Raw genomic sequence first — 20,918 nt, 5'->3', positions numbered from 1 at the left:
GTTAGGGCCTACTAACGGCTTCTGCCCCTCCCTGGTGTTGTCCTCAACTAAATAAAGCTGAGCTTCAACCTTCCGGCTCTCATTATGTGGTTTTAAAAAAAAAATGGTGGTTAGGGCCTACTAACGGCTTCTGCCCCTCCCTGGTGTTGCCCTCAACTAAATAAAGCTGAGCTTCAACCTTCTGCTCCAAATTACCATTTTAAAAAATGCAATAGGCTTTTCCGGCCTACTAAAGGTGTCTGCCCCTCCCTGGTGTTGTCCTCAACTGAACAAAGCTGAGCTTCAACCTTCCGGCTCTCATTATGTGGTTTTAAAAAAAAAATGGTGGTTAGGGCCTACTAACGGCTTCTGCCCCTCCCTGGTGTTGCCCTCAACTAAATAAAGCTGAGCTTCAACCTTCTGCTCCAAATTACCATTTTGAAAAATGCAATAGGCTTTTCAGGCCTACTAAAGGTGTCTGTCTGTGTGCCCCTCCCTGGTGTTGTCCTCAACTAAATAAAGCTGAGCTTCAACCTTCCGGCTCTCATTATGTGGTTTAAAAAAAAAAAATGGTGGTTAGGGCCTACTAACGGCTTCTGCCCCTCCCTGGTGTTGCCCTCAAGTAAATAAAGCTGAGCTTCAACCTTCTGCTCCAAATTACCATTTTAAAAAATGCAATAGGCTTTTCAGGCCTACTAAAGGTGTCTGTCTGTGTGCCCCTCCCTGGTGTTGTCCTCAACTAAATAAAGCTGAGCTTCAACCTTCCGGCTCTCATTATGTGGTTTTAAAAAAAAAAATGGTGGTTAGGGCCTACTAACGGCTTCTGCCCCTCCCTGGTGTTGCCCTCAAGTAAATAAAGCTGAGCTTCAACCTTCTGCTCCAAATTACCATTTTAAAAAATGCAATAGGCTTTTCAGGCCTACTAAAGGTGTCTGTCTGTGTGCCCCTCCCTGGTGTTGTCCTCAACTAAATAAAGCTGAGCTTCAACCTTCCGGCTCTCATTATGTGGTTTAAAAAAAAAAAATGGTGGTTAGGGCCTACTAACGGCTTCTGCCCCTCCCTGGTGTTGCCCTCAACTAAATAAAGCTGAGCTTCAACCTTCTGCTCCAAATTACCATTTTAAAAAATGCAATAGGCTTTTCCGGCCTACTAAAGGTGTCTGCCCCTCCCTGGTGTTGTCCTCAACTGAACAAAGCTGAGCTTCAACCTTCCGGCTCTCATTATGTGGTTTTAAAAAAAAAATGGTGGTTAGGGCCTACTAACGGCTTCTGCCCCTCCCTGGTGTTGCCCTCAACTAAATAAAGCTGAGCTTCAACCTTCTGCTCCAAATTACCATTTTGAAAAATGCAATAGGCTTTTCAGGCCTACTAAAGGTGTCTGTCTGTGTGCCCCTCCCTGGTGTTGTCCTCAACTAAATAAAGCTGAGCTTCAACCTTCCGGCTCTCATTATGTGGTTTAAAAAAAAAAAATGGTGGTTAGGGCCTACTAACGGCTTCTGCCCCTCCCTGGTGTTGCCCTCAAGTAAATAAAGCTGAGCTTCAACCTTCTGCTCCAAATTACCATTTTAAAAAATGCAATAGGCTTTTCCGGCCTACTAAAGGTGTCTGCCCCTCCCTGGTGTTGTCCTCAACTGAACAAAGCTGAGCTTCCACATTCTGGCTTTCGCCCTATACTATCAGATATTAAACTGCATTTGGCCTACTAGTGTGGTTAGGCCCTTGAAACAGTGTCTGCTGCTCTTGGGTTTGCTACTCCACTGAACAAAGCAATGCCGCCTGTTTAGTCCTGTTACCAATTTTGAACTGCATGTAGCCTACTTTATTCTTTGGCCCTATATCTGTTTCCTCCTCATCCTGCCCATTGCCCAGCCACTGCTAAATGAGTCTGCTGGTACATTGACCTAGACCACTACATTCCCCTTGTACTCTACACAGCCAGAATCTGTCCCTGCTGAAAGTAAGGTTCCCCTTCCCGCATGTTATACCACCTTACACAGGGACAAAGAGGAAGGTGCAGATGAAAGTGCAGGTTCCTTCATCAGGTGGGGGGGCATACTCGTTGGCGACGTCACTGGCACAGGGCCCCTCAGAGTACGCAAAAGTGTCGCTGCTGGTGGGAGGCGCCCCCGCCATGCAAACACACCGCCGTACTTTGAGGGGCCCTGTGCCAGTGGCAATGCGAACGAGTGGGCCCCCCCCCTGCTTGCTCAGGATCACAGCACTTGCAACTTTTAAATACTTACCTTTCCCTGCAACACCGCCGTGACGTAGTCCGCATTTCCTGGGCCCACGAAAAACTTGAGCCAGCCCTACTCCCCCCACAACTTTCACCCAATTCCCTATGCCCAACTATTATTATACAGTTAATTAAGATTGGCAAGCTTCAGAAACAAGAATGGATGTTTTTGGCATTAAAATGGGCACTGTAGGTGTTTTCCTGGCCTCCACTCACTGCCGACTATGCTTCCCCATTGACTTGCATTGGGTTTCGTGTTTCGGTCGATCCCCGACTTTTAGCGATAATCGGCCGACTGCACTCGACTCGACTCTGGACAAAATCGGGTTTCCCAAAACCCTACTCGATCTTAAAAAAATGAAAGTCGCTCAACCCTACTCATCACGTTTCCTTCTTTTTGACTCGACAAAAAGTATTCATAAAAATACATTCACTATATTGATCACTAGGTTTTTATTTTTTATTTTTTTTTATTTTAATTAATTTGTTCTGAAATGTAGATTAATGTTCTGCTTGAAAATTAAATTGAATTAAGGGAACTATAACTTTCCTTTTCTGGTAATGAGGTATGTTGTCACCATAATTTAACCTCTTTCTGACCTCGGACGGGATAGTACGTCTGAGGTCAGATACCGCGCTTTGATGCAGGGCTCCGCGGTGAGCCCGCATCAAAGCTGGGACATGTCAGCTATTTTGAACAGCTGACATGTGCCCGAAATAGCGGCGGGTGAAATCGTGATTCACCCGCCGCTATTAACTAGTTAAATGCCGCTGTCAAACGCAGACAGCGGCATTTAACAAGCGCTTCCGGCCATGTGGCCGGAAATGAGCGCATCGCTGACCCCCGTCACATGATCAGAGGTCGGCGATGCATCAGAATAGTAACCATAGAAGTCCTTTAGACCTCTATGGTTACTGATCCCGGCTAGCTGTGAGCACCACCCTGTGGTCGGCGCTCACAGCACACCTGCATTTCTGCTGCATAGCAGCGATCTGATGATCGCTGCTATGTAGCAGAGCCGATCGCATTGTGCCAGCTTCTAGCCTCCCATGGAGGCTATTGAAGCATGGCAAAAGTAAAAAAAAAGTAAAAAAACTGAAAAAATTTAAAAAAAATATAAGTTTAAATCACCCCCCTTTGGCCCATTCAAAATAAATCAATAAAAAAAAATCAAACCTACATATATTTGGTATGGCCTCATTCAGAATCGCCCAATCTATCAATAAAAAAAGCATTAACCTGATCACTAAACAGCGTAGCGAGAAAAAAATTCGAAATGCCAGAATTCCTTTTTTTTGGTCGCCGCGACATTGCATTAAAATGCAATAACGGGCGATCAAAAGAACGTATCATTAACCCTAGAACGCATACCCATAGAAATCTACAGATTCACGCACATGGGGCCTTTTAGGCCTGTTTACAATTATCATGGAATAACTCAAATAAAAATACTTTTCAAAGTTTATTTCAAAGTAAGGATGCATTCCTACTAGCGTAGGGGTCCGCCAGGACGGGATTCCGTAATGGATCTGACCTCCTGGTGACCCCAGCTAAGGCTGGCGGACGCATACCTGGGGCCTCGCAGGCCTGCCAGGTTACTTGTTTTCTATTTTCTGTAAAATTACTTTAGTTAGAATTTTGAAACTCTAGGTATTCCTCAGGTATATAGTTGTTAGTAATTTCCAGTTGTTAATATATTTTTATGTTATAGGCATTTCGGTATAACAACATTTTTTTGGGACTACCCCATATTCACGCACCTGGGGGCTTTTAGGCCTGTGTGCAAATAACACGGAATAACTCAAATAAAAATACTTTTCAAAATTTATTTTACAATTGCAAGGTAAGGATGCATTCCCACTAGCGCTGGGGTCCACCAGGAGGGGATCCGTAATGGATCTGACCTCCTGGTGACCCCAGCTAAGGCTGGCGGAATCCTGGAGTTACCAGGAGGTCAGATCCATTATGGATCCCCTTCTGGCGAACCCCAGCGCTACTGGGAACACAGCCTAAGATGTGTATATTTCAAAACATAATTATGTGCATAAAACAACAAAAAAGTAAGTAAACGGGCACGCCATTTATAGGCATTCTATATGCAATTTTTTTTATGAAAACATTTTTTGGTTGTAGCAAACTTGGTGCAGGAATATTTATTTTGAACTTTACATATTCCCCCGACAATTCTCGCATATTATTTTTTCGGCTGAATGTTCCTTGCATACATTTTGTCCGCAAGTAGAACAGAAACTCTCCGATTTTCTTTCCTTCTTTGCTGGACAAATATAGCAGCGCTTTCTTTTTTTTTTCTCTTTGCTCTGGATGTTCCAGAAAGCGTATTCCACATCGGATCATTGCCTGCGTAATTTGCCTTGATAAGCATATCATGCTGCTTCTCTCCATCATAGTAGGCATCAAAAGTTCATAAGACACCATTGTTGCTTGATTGCAGAAACCGAATACACTCTCGTAGATTGTTCGCTGTGCATTGTGCTTCATGATTGGAAGAATTTCGCGGCGGTTTGGCCTCATAGTACCAACAAGTGTAAGTTGCTTTTGAAGCAAAAAGTTTGCCATTTCAAAATTGGTAAAGTAATTATCCATTGTAATATTTTTATTCTTTTTTTTTTTCTTATTTTTCTTATATTTATTATTTTTATGTTGTCATGCAGAATCCACACTCTTCCCAGCAATAGCAGAGTCATAAAAGTTCTTCCCCAGCAACAATACAGACAAAAAGACTGAGTATCACATGTAAACCTAGTACAGGCCTAAAAGGCCCCAGGTGCGTGAATATGGGGTAGTCCCAAAAAAAGGTTGTTATACCGAAATGTCTGTAACGTAAAAATATATGAATAACTGGAAATTACTAACAACTATATACCTGAGGATTACCTAGATTTTCAAAATTCTAACTAAAGTACTTTTACAGAAAATAGAAAACAAGTAACCTGGCAGGCCTGCGAGGCCCCAGGTATGCGTTCTAGGGTTAAAAACACCAGCTCAGCATGCAAAAAAAATAAGCCCTCACCCGACCCCAGATCACGAAAAATGGAGACGCTATGGGTATCGGAAAATGGCGCAATATTATTAATATTTTTTTTAGCAAAGTTTGGAATTTTTTTTTTTCACCACTTAGATAAAAAATAACCTAGACATGTTTGGTGTCTATGAACTCGTTATGACCTGGAGAATCATAATGGCAGGTCAGTTTTAGCATTGAACCTAGCAAAAAAGCCAAACAAAAAACAAGTGTGGGATTGCACTTTTTTTGCAATTTCACCGCACTTGGAATTTTTTTCCCGTTTTCTAGTACATGACATGGTAAAACCAATGATGTTTTTCAAAAGTACAACTCGTCCCGCAAAAAAATAAGCCCTCACATGGCCAAATTGGCGGAAAAATAAAAAAGTTATGGCTCTGGGAAGGAGGGGAGCGAAAAACGAACATGGAAAAATGGAAAATCCCAAGGTCATGAAGGGGTTAAGTAATGTGATAACAAGTCTTTACTTTCCAGCAGGGATGCAGTTAAAAGCAGGATAGCAGTGATATAATGCCAACTGATTTGTGCTTGCAGAGGTCTTGTTACACATAAGAGAATAATAGATGAATAAACAATGTGGTATCTGGCTTGCAAAGTTATGATATAATAATAATAATAACCTTTAGTTATATAGCGCCAACATATTCCGCAGTGCTTTACAGTTTAACAGTTCATACACAAGTCATAAGTAACATCATTATAGATAATTAAAGCAAAATAAGATGACCCTGCTCGTGAGAGATTACAATCTACAAAGAGGTGGGGGAGACACAAAGTACAGGTGCACTTTTACAGGTGATGGTCCAGCTATCTTGAGGGAGAGGGGGAGAGATAAAGGCTGCATGAGATGGTCACAGCCAGTATTTGTGGTGCTGTTGGATGCGGTGGAGTTTGATGGACTTTGATTAGGGAACGTGATAGGCCACTCTGAGCAGATGTGTTTTTGAGGGAGCGCCTAAAACTGTGCAAGTTTTGGATAGTCCTAATTTCTTGGGGTAGAGCAGTCCAGAGGATTGGGGCAGCGCGGGAGGAGTCTTGGAGCTGGGAGGGGGAGGTACGGATTAGTGCATATGTTAGTCAAAAGTCCCTTGCAGAGCATAACGAGCAGGTAGGCCTATAAACAGAAATGAGGGAGGAGATGTAGGGGTGCCGCACTGTGCAGAGCTTTGTGAGTGAGAACAAGCAGTTTGAATTGGATCCTATAATAAATGGGCAGCCAGTGCAATGACTGGCGAAGAGCGGATGCGTCTGAGTACCGATTGGCCAAATAGATGACCCTGGCTGCTGCATTAAGGATGAACTGGAGAGGGGAAAGTCTATTTATATAGCACACAAGTATGTAAATTGGAATTTGTAGCAAAGAATTGTTTAACAGCAGAACAACATAAAAGTAATTCCAACAGGTTCTTACAAGCAAAGTTGAGGTATACATATAAATTGCTGAAATATATAGGCAAATTGAAACCTAGCTTGCTGTGTTGTGTTAATTTGATAGCAGCAACCGAGCTGTGAACACTGCAGAAGACAGTTAGCTATTTGGAAAATTGATTTGCGTTTGATTACACCTGGGTCAAGCCTCCTTCACAAGTCCATATTTAACCCCTTAATGGCCGCCAATAAACCTTTTAATGGCGGCAGTTAAGGGTACTTATTCCTCAGTGCTGCTTTTTAACTGCTCTGAGAAATAAGTGTATAGCGCCCCCAGCGTAGGAATTTCTCGGGAGTCTCGGCTACCGGGGGTAGCTGAGACCCTGAAGAACATCATTTGGGTCGGTTTTTACCAACCCCAGTGTTGCAATCACCATTATTCACAGAATAATGGCAACCGCAAAAAAGTCAAAAAATTTTTTTTTTCATTTAATTTCTCCTCTGATGTGATTCCCCATCCCCTGTACCTCGTGTCCCTGGACCCTCCTACAGCCTGCCCCGATATCCCCTGGATGGCGGCATCTTCTTCCGGGAAGAAAATGGTGGGACCATGCGCAGTGAACCTGCTGAGATCTGCCAGTTGGCAACAATGGGAAATTTTTCTTATTGGTTAATTTTCAGCACTGTGATAGACCCTATCACAGTGATCAGAATAAAAAAAAAATTGTAACTAAATCTCACCTTTATCACCTCCTTAGTTAGGTAAAAATAATAAAATAAAAAATGTCTTTTAGTTGTAGTTAGGGTTATGGTTGGGCTTAGGGTTAGGGGTGTGTTAGGGTTATAGTTGGAGTTAGAAATGGGAGGGTTCCGCTGTTTAGGTACATCAGGGGGTTTCCAAATGCAATATGGCGCCGCCATTGATTCCAGCCAATTTTGTGTTCAAAAAGTCAAACTGTGCTCTCTCCCTTTAGAGCCCTGCCATGTGGCCAAATGGTGGCTTTTCTCCACATATGGGGTATTGGTGTACTCAGGAGAAATTGCACAACAAATGTTGTGGTCCATTTTCTCCTGATACCCTTCTAAAAATAAAAAAAAATTGAGCATAGTTTGAGCAGTCATTCTGTGCTTGGAGTCCCAAAAGTCCTTAAGTGATGTCATGTGTTTGCAAGTCAGTGACTGAGTGAATGACATTAGGAGTTTGTTCAGATTCCATTATTTATTTTTTTTTTCATTTGTACAAGAAAAATGGATGGAGTGTCATTGGAGGGGTGTTTTTTTTTTTTTTTTTTTTTTTTTTCAGAGGAGAAAAAAATTCTCCACCATCTCCTTGTGTAAAAATGGATAGAACAGATGGCATCCAAGTGCCACTAACCCATGGACCTGTATTGCCGATTTTGGTCCATGATCTTATCCCAGAGGCTGTATTGCATTTAAAGGGTCATGAATGTCAGTGTCTAGAAAATCATCATCACAAAGACATTCACACAATAGAAAGTGGTATTTGATTTGACATATATGAGCAGAATAACAGAAAATAACCTTGTTTTAATTGTTTTTTTATTTCCATGACATGAGAACACATGACCTTGTACAGTAGAACATCTGATGTGGAATCGTGTCCTTGATCTGAGGTATGATCCTGTCCATTTGTAAATGATTTTCATTGATGCACTGAAGAAACACTAATTTGCAGCAACATTTTTTTTTATTTTTTTTTTAATGGGATATATAAAGTAGAAATCCAGTATTGGGCCACGCTCACACATTCAGTATTTGGTCAGTATTTTACATTCGTGTTTGCAAGTCAAAACCAGGAGTGGGTGAAAAATGCAGAAGTGGTGACGTTGTTCTATTATACTCTTCCTCTGTTTCACTTCTGATTTTAGCTTATAAATGCTGCCTAAAATACGGACCAAATACTGGACGTGTGAACGTAGCTTTAAAGTGCTGAATCTGAGACATAATCTGCATTCTTTAATGCTCAAGGGTTACTTTCTTAAAAGCACACTGAGGTTAAACATGCTTTTACCTAAAAAATATACTAATGACCTGAATGACTCAGTAGGTCTTTTAACAAGCGTTACTATAAAAAATATATAATTATTTAGCATCCTTCGGCTCAATCTCGTATCATGGTGACATGGATGAATGCTCTATAGGAAAATCGGTCTTGTGCCAGCCTAGATTGGTCCACTTCGGTCTTTCTCTGCCGTTATCTTGTATATCTGATGTGCAATCCGATACCTTGATATTGTCTTCATTGCCTTGTTCCTTCTATTCTTCTGACCATTATGTCCTTCTCCAGTGATTGCTCTCTTCATATGATGTGTCCAAATTAGGCAAATCTGAGACTGGGGATCTTGCTTTCAGTGACATGTCTGGCTTAATTTGTTAAAACATTGATTTTTAATTTTCTTGCCATCCATGGTATTGATGACCTCTTTTCCCTTCATCTTATTTCAAAGTTTTCGATTCTTCGTCTGTCTTGTTTCTTCATCTTCCAGGTTTCACATCCAAATGTTCCACAAAAAAAGACCAAACTGTATACAAGCCATAACTTTGTCACCAGCGAAATGTTCCTCGATTTTTGAAAACCTTATCCAGTGACTTCATTGTTGATTTTCCTACCCATAGTTTTTCTTCTATTGACTTCCGGTGTCATTGCTGCTTCTTGAGTTGACTTCAATCTATTTCGATTGATGATATTTGCAACGTTCATTTAGTTGCCGTCCTTATGAAATGTGATACCTGGCAGTGGTCAATTTCTTTGTTCTTTGTGTTGAGTAACAGTCCCATGTTCGAGCTTTTCATTTTGACACTCCGTAATAAATTCGTAATTCCATTTACTCTTGATGTCTAGTAGAGACACTCAAGATCATCAAAGAAAGTTTAAAGGCAAAAAGAAACAAGTGGGACAGTGACTAAGAAGGATAGATATGTATATATATTTATAAAATATTTTAATATCAGGTATGCAGGTACAATTTCAAAACATTTATCAGATTACCCTTTTGGTTCAACCTATAGCTCCATAACCTAAAGAAAAAAAAAAAAAAAAAAAAAAAAAAATATATATATATATATATAAATTTAAATTTTCTTTCTGTTATGGAGCTATAGGTTGAAGCAAAAGGGTAATCTGATAAATGTTTTGAAATTATGCCTGCATACCCGATTATTATTAAAAAGCTACTCTACTAATATAAGGGCATGCCGCAAAAAGTCCAATATTTCATTAAAATATGTGTAGACATGTGAATGCTCAGTATAGCATGTCATAAAAATTATTTTTTGTTTGTTTCATTGAATTATTTATTTATTTATTTTTTTTGTTTTGCTTTACTTGCCATCAAGTTTTTTTTTTCCAGGTGTTCTTTTTTCGCATGGTGAGAACTGGAAAGTGATGAGAAGATTTACAATTTCGACTCTAAGAGATCTGGGGATGGGGAGGAAAACTGTAGAAAACCAGATAAATGAAGAATGTGATTTCTTAATAAAGAAGTTTAAATCATATGGAGGTTAGTGGTGGAATTCTCTCCTTTTCCAGACATAATCCTAAAAAAAAATATGGTGATAACATCTATTTTAAGATACTGTCAGGAGATGGGTTTTGTTATATGAGCATATATTTAGCCACCCAAGAGTTGTGATGTGCATTTCAGCCTGGGGTGTATTTGTTAGGAATTAGTGAGAAAGGGTTTTTTTAATTTTTGCCTTTAAATATTTTGAGTTCATAGTACAAATTTTCAGAAATTTAAGGGGTGACCTCTGTGTGATGTAAAACTAAATCTTAACAATTGTATGTAGCCCCAGATCCAGTCCAAATACAATACCCAGCTTAGGCTACATTCACATTTGCGGTCGGCGCCGCAGCGTCGGGCGCCGCAGCGTCGCCGCATGCGTCATGCGCCCCTATATTTAACATGGGGGCGCATGGACATGCGTCGCACTTGCGTTTTGCGCCGCATGCTTCCCTGCGGCGCCCGCATCCGGGCGCAGAGGACGCAGCAAGTTGCATTTTTGCTGCGTCCAAAATCAATGAAAAAAGACGCATGCGGCGCAAAATGCAGTGTTGTGCATGCGTTTTGCTGCATTTTTGTTTGCGGTGTGCGTTGCAGCGCCGACGCTGCGACGCACAACGCAAATGTGAACGTAGCCTTAATGAAGACATTTAAAGCTAAACCTTACATTAAAAGAACTGTAATTGAGGAATGAAAGGGTTACACAAGCAGATTTCTGCCCAACAAATACTGATTGACTATTTTAAAACCGTGTTTGACACTTGTTTAAAGGCCCTTTTTATAAAAACCAATACAAAATGCATGGAGACAGAACAATTGCTAATATCATCACTCTGCCCCCGTATAGCATATTTAATTTTCACATTGAGATGTAATGTCAACAATGATAAGCTTTGAATTGGGCATCCCATTCCTTTTAAGCCAGTCCTTAGCCCTTCTCCCCTGCAGTGCCATTAGTCCACTCTACACTCTCTACCATCCCTTCCTTTCCCACCTCTCCCCATTGTCATGCTTCTGCTTCTTATACACTCTCTTGACTCCTGGTCTTGTCGTTGTCTTGGGCTGTTTGATAGGTTCTCCCTTGGTTTCAGCTATACCAACTTATAATCCAGTTCATTTCTTTCCGTCTTGCTTTAGTTTTTTTCACTCCATGTACGCAAGGGCACAAACTCCCTTTCTTTGATCTGAACATTATGCATAAATAGCCTCCCATACCTCTGTGTCTGTAATCGGACCGCGATCCTGCCCGGCTCTTATTCACATTGAGGTAATTTTTCACACATGGTAAGGTTTTAATACTAGAGGTTAGGACCGTCCTCCAATTCAGCAGAGTCCATCAATGAGCTAGGAAGCAAAGCTTTCACTGGCAAGGAAGAGAAGGTCTGACCAAACTTTATAGGGAGAGGAAATGGCCAAGTCAGGAACAGTTGTGAGATGGAGCTGCAAATTTCTAACCAGCATACAAAGGGTTGATAATCTCTTTAGCACCTATTAAAATTTAATCCATTTAATATGAAACGCAAACACGCCAGATAAATGGAATATCTGCAATTTTCTAACTCCAGATCTCCCAGGAGGACGTGACCCGCTTGGGATACAGAGTTAGCGGACATCAGAATGACTGCTTAATGTCTTAATCTAGGGACCTGCTCTTAGCTCAGGTTCCTTAAATTGGATTTTCTAAACAATACACTCCTCTGGGGGGTATGTATCACTTTTACCTGACACCTGACCTATTCTACATTCAATACTATATGTGGATAGCATGGTATAGAAAAGAAACTGAGCAGAAAGATACATACGTTTGCTGGAAAAGATTCAGTATAAATTCTAATTAATTCATTGAAATGTATACTTTATACTTTCTCTTTCTAAAATTTCCAGGAAAACCATTCGTGAACACAAAGATGATGAATGCAGCTGTCGCCAATATCATTGTCTCCATATTACTGGGTCATCGCTTTGATTATGACGATCCGGTGTTTTTAAGGCTAATGGGTTTTATAAATGAGAACGTAAGACTGGCGGGAACCCCAATGGTCATGGTAAGTTCTTGTACATCACCGATAACCATTTCTATTCATCTTCACTATAGAGTACTGTAAATATACACCATAAACAGGCAAAGACTGCTGGTGCTCTTGTTTCAGCCCCGAAGAAGGAGCCTCTGCTCTAAAGCTGCAAATATTTCTGGTTAGCCAATAAAGGTATCACTCATAGCATAGTTTAGTATTTTGGGGACATAACATTATTTACATTGATCTTGCTCACTGTATTTATTACAAAATGTTGTGTTTTTTTTTACTTTATTTTTTTGTGAATGGTTGGTTATTGGTGCATTGTAGCCTTTAATCACTCTTGCCTTCACTGTGATACATAGTGGTTGTGCTTTGCTGATTCACTAGGCTGCTATATGACCAGTACAAAACGCCCTTTGGGGATTGTCACTGCCGTAAATTGAAATTTATGTATAATTCTGTTTGTCTCACTGTGTGACTTACAGGATTATTTCCATCTTGGCAAGTTATGAACTATTATCAGGATAGATAATAACATGTTGATCATGTTGGGTCCTCTGACCAATAATCTATCAACAATCTCTAAAAACGGGGTTCTGGAGTGCTTTCTATTCAATGGGGGCAATGGCCATTCCAGTTGCAAAGTGCTGTACTCTTCTATCCTGAGAATCCAACCAATGGGACGCTAGCGATCCTAAAGCAATCACCTATGCACTGTGATATCTTGATATGACGGCAAAACCCTTTAATGTTAAATGATTGCAGTTTCTTCATTTTAAACATTTTTGTTGACCCCAAAAAAATTATTTATTATTATTATTTATAAAGCACCATTAATTCCATGGTGCTGTACATGAGAAGGGGTTACATAAAAATGCAAATATCACTTACAGTAAACAAAACTAACAATAACAGACTGGTACAGAGGGGTGAGGACCCTGCCCTTGGGGATGTAGCTCTAGCTCTAGCCCTAGCTCTATCTTATTCCAGTTGCACTTTCAAAGTTGAGAAATCTTCAGAGTGAAAATGCTAAGCTCCTCATACACATCATTAGACTGTCAGCCGAGCTTTCCACTATCAATGAGTTTGGACAATGGTATACCGTGTATGGAGACAACTGATGGTCTGGAGAGATGTCAATCGCACATGTCCGAATTCGGACTGCTGATCACATTGTTCTGCTGGACACAAGCCTCCGTCTGATGTGTTAGCCAGCAGCTTTCTCCCAGAGAATACAGGAGTGCTCAGCTGAACAAGAACTAGTGTGTATGGGAGTTTTGATTGAGAAGGCGTTAAGCCGAATGCTAGACCAAAGCATCGCTCAGCCGAAAGCCATCTTGTGTGAATGGCCGGATTTAAGTATTTTAGAATACTGGTAAACCAAAGAGAGAACTTGTCATTTAAACTGGCCACATCCATTGTTGATATATTGGTCAATACCATCACTGAGGGTGATCCATGAAGTGGATCAGGCTGTCATGACAGGTGCGGAGCTATCCTTCAATGGAAGTCTTCAAACAGAGACTGGACAGAAATCTGTCTGAGATGGTTTAATGAATCCTGCATTAAGCAGATGGTTGGATATGGTGACCCTGAAGCTTCCTTCCCGCTCTAACATGCTGTGATTCTATGATCAATTTTAGCTGAATTAACCAACAATATAATGGTAATATAGAGTTAAGGCCAGCCTTCTTCTGAGCCAAAGATTTAATTCTTTTCTAGACTTGTATCTCAAGATCACAAACCACCAATTCTGTCCTGCCAAGTACCTCAATTGTCCAATAATAACATCAGCCTACTCAATTATACATGCTAGGTGAATCCGAATCTGTATGTTTTTGGCAAATTTAGACTCCATAACATGTGTATGTGCAGCCTAAGTATTTCCAGATTTGTGAGCTGCTTCATGCTGAGCTTGTTGTTGGACAATGTTTGTGGCCACCGTCTAGTAGAGATAATTGAATTAAATCATAGTGAATCAAATGTGTTGCAAATTTCCCCAAAATTTGCCAGAACCCAAACTACTTAGATTTTGATTTGTGCGACTAAAGGAAAATGGCAGCCAGTTGTGTAGTGAGTACATCAATCATGTTCAGGCCTAATAGTACCGGAAGACACATTCACAACTCAAAGATGACAATGGAGTGACAAGTGTACTGAGCTGTTACTGGAGGACAGGTGGGAAGCAGGCCAATGACGACGGGTGAGTGTAATCTTATAATATTTTCAAACCCTTCCTTGCCTTCTAATTCAAGCCTAAAGTTTCAGGATCAACTCTAATCTGCCGGTTGATTCAAATGAACCAGCTTGAAATAATTTTTGAGAGGTTTGCTCATGTCTACTGTCTCTAGCAAAAACAAGGCATAACAATTATGGGAAAGGATTCATATGAAGTAATGGTTTAATTGTGTTTGTCCAATACAGTTATACAACACTTTTCCATCTCTGATTCGCTGGTTACCAGGAGGTCACAGAAAAATCCATCAAAATGCTGTTGAAGCCCAAAAGTTTATTACAGAGACCTTCACAAAGCACAAGGAGCAGCTAGACATAAACGATCAGAGGACTCTGATAGACACTTTCCTTGTCAAGCAACAAGAGGTATTTAACATAGGACATTCTTAAAGACTCACTAGCACATAAACAAAAATGTTTTTCATCCATGTTTTTCCTGAATAAAACATGCACCCATTGTAGTATAGGAGTCCATGTGTCCATGAAAAAATTGTGGAGAGCGGTCAGCCACTAATTGGAGCTACTGATCAAAATCGCACATTCAAGTGTAACTGTACTTTTACTAAACTTTTCACATGCGATGGAGATTTGCCATAAGGTTTGATTGGTGGGGGTGCTATTGTTGAAATAATTGCTGATTGTTTAAAGCAATGGATCATAAGGGCTCAGCTTGGTGTTGTGCCATTTTGTATCTGATCTTTTGTACTCAATGAGTGGTGACATGGGCTGCTATTATTCCTCCCTCTAACACCTCAGTTTTATGTTATTTTGGATTTATAACTGCTGTTAGTTGTATCTGTTCCTGGGAAAGCTTGGTAACAATCTTTCCCAGAAACAGCTTTCCCAAGACCAGATACAACTGACAGTGGCAGAAGGACCTAGCTCTTCCTGGGAACGCTCAATGTCAAGATTTCCAAAGAAAAAAGCTTTTCCAAAGGGCCCAACTTTCCCATTAACACATACAATTTATAGTGACCGAAGAACCTAATAACATTAGAAATGGCATTACATGGCAATTTTTAGTTTGCTCCCCATCCAATCCAGAGCTAGTCCTGTTTGCTGCTCACCGCTAAGAAAAAAAAAAATTAAATTAACGCCTCCTCCCCACCTCCGTATTCTAACCACTGAAAAAAAAAAAAACTTTATTGGTATCGCTACATTCTGTCAATCAATATATCAAAAATCAAGTAAATCTTCAATGATGGAGAATAAAAAAAAAAATTATCAAGCTTATGATTTTTTTTATTTTTTTTTCAATGTTGCAATAAAAAAGATTATACAAGTTTGCTATTGCTGAAATCCTACTGACCCAGAGAATCAAGTTACCAGGTAATTTTTACCATAAACTGGACAATGTAAAAACCCATAAAACAATAGAGGAATTGCATTGACAATATTTGCTACATGCTTATTCTGCACTGTAGGGTGGGACACCATTTTTAATTTAAACGTTGCTGGCCATCCTCGGTGACACTGTCCACATGTCAGTATCACATTGAAGTCATCAACAAAATGGCTCCGCACTGTGACACTAAACTTTATCCCACACCCCTCCTTTTCCGAAGAGAAGGAGTGATATCAGCCACATGAGCGGGTCCCTCCCACTTTTACTGCAGTCATAAAGCGAGTACACTTGGTTTTCATATCAAATGTGGAAGCTGCTTCCCTTAGTGTTTAAAAAAAGAAAATATTTCTAGCTTTCAATAATTTTTCATTTTTTATAAAATTATTATTACTTTTTTTTTATATGTAAGCATTAATACTTTTCTTATTTATTTTTTTAAATACCTACACTTTAAGTCTCAAAGAGCATGCACTCTTGCTCCTTTTTTACTTTAGCAATCTGAAGGGTTTATCACCTGTATTCCAACCACCAAAATTCAGTCATGTCTCCAAAAGATGTGAAGGTTTTTTTAAAAGTGTAGTAGTAAATATTCCACGGTGTTTGCTATCTGAGGATTCTTTCGAAGATTTTGACATTCCCGTTTCTTAATATCTGTTCACTATTACTCTAGGTACGACCTTTATGATCCACCTGTTTTTGTATTTGCTTTAGGAAAAATCTGAATTTTCACCCTATTTCCACAATGACAATTTAGTAATACTCGTCAGCAACCTGTTTGCTGCTGGGATGGAGACAACCTCGTCAACTCTACAATGGGCTTTTCTTCTAATGATGAAATATCCAGAGATACAAAGTAAGAAACTATGTCTCCATACAATTCCACAATAAAAATACTTTTTTCCAGAATTGTCTTGCCTAAATTAGATTTTAATGGTGAACCTCATTTTTAACCATTGTATGACACAGTATGTGTTTATGGGCAGCACAGAGGCACAGTGGTTAGCACTGTTGATTTTCAGTGCTGGTGTCCTGGGTTTAAATCCCACCAAGGACCATATCTGCAAGGAGTTTGTAACTTCTCCCCATGTTTTGCTTGGGTTTCCTCCCGCACTCCAAAGACATCCTGATAGGACATTTAGATTGTGAGCACCAAAGGGCCAGCGATGATTAAGTGTGGACGGCACAGTGAAAAATGATGGCGCTATGTAAGCGAGTAAAATAAATAATACTTAAAGATTCTTTTTTAGTTTTTTGGTGAGGACCCTGAAGGCAATTTAAACAGTCCCTTCTTTAAGGGGTGTTTAAGCTGTAAGATAACCATGAAACAAGTGGTTTTACTAAAGCTGGTTCTCAATTATCTTTCCAGGTCTGGTGATCTGCCAATCACCCGATGAACTAGCAAGTCGCTTGTTCATCAGGTGAAAGTCATTTCTACAACACAAAAGATCATCGTACTCTGCAACTCATTGTTGTGTTTAAACAGGACTTGCTCTACCGAGAACTATGTAAGCCAGTGTTCCCCAACTCCAGTCCTCAAGAGCCACCAACAGGTCACTTTTCAGGATTTCCTTAGTATTGCACAGGTGTTTGAAATCTTGACTGTCCAGGTGATGCAATTATCACCTGTTCAATACTAAGGAAATCCTGAAAACATGACCTGTTGGTGGCTCTTGAGGACCGGAGCTGGGGAACACTGATGTAAGCTATGTGCACTGAATGATCTAGTACAGGTTGCTTAGTATGCATCGATTTCTTTGGTATGCATTCAAACTACCTCCGATCGGTAAAAGTTTACCGATTAGCAGCTGTATCATGCCATCAGTCAGTATATGTAAACGGACCTTTATTTTTGATCTTGGATTCACATATCCTGATAAGAGTGGTATAAAATAACCCTCTTTGAAAAAAACCCATGATTTTGCAATACTATATACTGACGTATATGAAACAATGCCCAACAATACTGTCTCCTTCCCTATTATCCTATAGACTGTAAGGCCGCAAGAACAGGGCTTTCTCCTTTCTGTACCAGTCTGCCACTGTTAGTTTGTTCACCATATTATATATTTATATTCTGTTTATAACCCTGTTTCATGTACAGCACAATGGAATCAATGGTGCTCTTAAAATAGTGTATTCCAAATCTGTGTATATGTGGCTAGTGAGAATGTATAAAATAAATAATTGGCCCTTTTCTCCAGAAAATGTACAAAATGAAATAGAAAAAGTTATTGGGTCATCTGAACCTCAATCGGAGCACCGGAAGTTAATGCCCTACACAGACGCAGTCATCCATGAAGTGCAAAGATTTGCCAATATCATTCCTACCAATCTCCCCCATGCCACTACCCAGGATGTCACATTCAAAGGATATTTCATACCAAAAGTAAGTCAACTTTGTTTAATTACATATAACTTGTAATCAAAATTATTGATTAATTACACTCAGACGATTTTAATTTTTTTTTTATTTTAATTTTTTTGTCCAGAGTGGAAATTTATGAAACTTTTTATATACTTTAGGAAATCTGTATTTATTCTTGGAAAATGAAATACAAAATGTTATATGTGGCCTCCAAACTATTAATTGGTATTCATTTGGAGTACAGATGATGGCAGTGATTGGTCAGCTCCTGTTTCCTCATCGGCGTTCTCTTTTTATCAAAACAACCTTTCGTAGCACTTCCACCCCCCATCCCAAAGATAGTGAGACCCAAGTTGTAGAACTTTCAACTAGAGCTGCTCTCAGGTAGTAGGATGTTTGCAGGGCCCTTATCTGGGTACTTGGCCACTGAACCAAAGTCCTGTGAATATTTTTTTTTTTTTTGCTCAACTCTACATTATCATTGGTTAGTAAATTTTTACAACATGTATGAAGATTACAATCTCTGTTTTCTTTTTATAGGGCACATACGTTATGCCCCTATTGACTTCCGTCCTTCGAGATGAGGCCCACTTTGAGAAACCAAATGAGTTTCACCCTGGGCATTTCCTTGACTCCAAGGGGAATTTTGTGAGGAATGAAGCATTTTTGCCATTTTCAGCAGGTAAGCCAAGAAGCTTTAGGATATACGTGGATGGACAATGTGTACACTGGAAGGCTGTACCTGTCTTAAACTCTCCCTTCTGGTACTAAAATAAGGTAACGCCATTTATTAACCTGGATGGCCCTGCTGCAATAAGATGTAAATATTTTGATAATTTCCAGACTCTGGCCCCAACTCATGAAGTCACTTTCCTTTTTCTTTTGTGGTATTAGTTAATTTCTAGATGCAAATTCTTCAAAATGTCTCACGCCAAAACATTTTTTTTTCAACTTTTGACGCCAAAAATTCACACTTAAAGCCAAAAGTTGGAAACATTTTGCAAAATTTTTGATGTATTTAAAATTACACAATGAGGTGGCAACTACTGGTGTGAAGTAGTATCAACCTTTGATGTTTCTTAAGTCACAATTGATAAATAACGCTAAAACCTCTGGAATCGCTGAACTCCAACAAAGTGAAGAACAAAAAAAAACAGGCGAGTATAAAACTGGCTTCAAAATGGGAGCAAATAGAATAATTGTCTGCAAGCAAACAAAAGCACAAAGCTAGACTAAAACAGCGAAAAGGCAATGATTGTATCAAATTAAATCATAGTACCCTATTTTTGCTTGCGGATTATTGTGGGCTTGTGTACCGATGGGCACAGCATCATAATGCGTAATACAAACATAACCCCTCCAAATTGCAGAACCGTTTTGCTTTTTTTTTTTTTTTCTTCTCCTACTTTCACATTCAAAAAATATATTTTCAAACCATTATTTTGACAAATTAGTTGTACTTCAATGTCACTGAAAACAAGCATCCTTAATTGGTTAAGATGTAAGCATGTACTACTTATATGTGAAAGGGAAATGGTGAGGTGACAGATGGAGCTTTCTCCCTCTGCCTCATTAGATGACCATGCAAATCTCTGGGGTCAGAAGTTTCTTTACAATAAGAGCCAGGCAGACAACTACTCCTTACATTAACCCTTTCGGTGATTCCATAACATGGAAACTTAATGAAAATTATATCTGCATCAGATAGTGTAAAGTAATTGTGGCCAGCAGTTTATGCAATCACACTATGTGCCATTACGCAATTTTAGTCAGTGTTTTCCCATAAACTAGTCACAATGCCATCTAGGGTCAGCCGGAATGCCCAGTGCATACCCCAGTGTACCGCCATATTATATGGGCCACGTTTCCAAAGTTTCTACCACAATGGCCACAACGAGACACCTGAAGCCCAGAAAAATATTTCAAAATCCCACCATGCATTCCCCTCTTCCTTATCCTCCTAGTAGTTATCTTGTAATTTCTTTCTTGTACTGCCAGTCAGGATAAGAGAGGACGCTGGTGAGGAGAAGCCTTTTTAACATGTTACTTCTATCGATGCCTAATAATTCACAGATTTCTACTGTGGCGTCATTTTTTCTTTTCTCTAGGAAAGAGAAGTTGTGCAGGGGAGAACTTGGCAAAAATGGAGCTGTTCCTCTTCTTTACAAGATTGCTTCAGAATTTCACATTTCAGGCTCTGCCTGGTGCTGAATTGGACCTCACCCCAGCTCTTGGGTTCACAACGCCTCCTATGACATATTCGGGTCGGGCCATACCACGTTCTTAAGGCCAAGTCTATAATAAAGAGTCAATGCTGTGGAGAACAGATGAAGAGATGTTCTAATGAAGCAGTTTTTTGGGGTATATGCGTATTGAAGACTAATCTTCTCCAGGCACCCAGGGACTGGAAGCTGAAACCCAACTAGAGAACTAAGGTTGGGACTCCTTCCATAGTCCAGAACTGAGCTAGTGATCATAAACGCAGCTTTTGAAAATTGAATATCTAGATTCCTTATATAATTAAAATGAATACCTAAATCTTTTTTCCTACTTTAGTATTTCTTATTTGGTGACTCGAGCCTGGCTGCAGTCCAGTGGAAGCCCATGGTAGTCTTAAATTCACTTCCTGTTTTATCAGACACTGAAGCTACTGCTTCTTTCATATTCAGATTGGTACATATCAAATGTGAGGATCTGAGGTTATGGGTTATAATAATCTCCTAGGCAGGTTAGCGATGCAACTAATTTTTTTTTTTACTCCATACATCCATGGTTTGCCAAAATACATTCTACCTGGATTTGTTG

At 39.8% G+C, this 20,918-nt stretch overlaps 1 protein-coding gene across 2 annotated transcripts in view; it reads left to right on the top strand.

Annotated features, from left to right (window-relative positions):
- Nucleotides 1-20,658, top strand: part of LOC143808725 (cytochrome P450 2K1-like) — a 60,611-nt gene extending 39,953 nt beyond the window's left edge. For both annotated transcript variants that reach the window (XM_077291665.1, XM_077291666.1), the window contains 7 exons: nt 9,998-10,147; nt 12,035-12,195; nt 14,593-14,769; nt 16,460-16,601; nt 17,950-18,134; nt 18,654-18,795; nt 20,222-20,658. In XM_077291665.1, coding sequence (XP_077147780.1) covers nt 9,998-10,147; nt 12,035-12,195; nt 14,593-14,769; nt 16,460-16,601; nt 17,950-18,134; nt 18,654-18,795; nt 20,222-20,400 — 1,136 coding nt within the window. In that variant the 3' untranslated portion in view covers nt 20,401-20,658. The remainder of the gene's footprint in view (nt 1-9,997; nt 10,148-12,034; nt 12,196-14,592; nt 14,770-16,459; nt 16,602-17,949; nt 18,135-18,653; nt 18,796-20,221) is intronic.
- Nucleotides 20,659-20,918: the final 260 nt, after the last annotated feature.

Source organism: Ranitomeya variabilis, chromosome 2 (assembly GCF_051348905.1).
Source record: "Ranitomeya variabilis isolate aRanVar5 chromosome 2, aRanVar5.hap1, whole genome shotgun sequence".
In the NCBI taxonomy this organism is placed as follows: Eukaryota; Metazoa; Chordata; class Amphibia; order Anura; family Dendrobatidae; genus Ranitomeya; species Ranitomeya variabilis.
The sequence above is the reverse complement of the archived record's forward strand: the minus strand, read 5'-3'. Positions and strand labels throughout refer to the sequence as shown.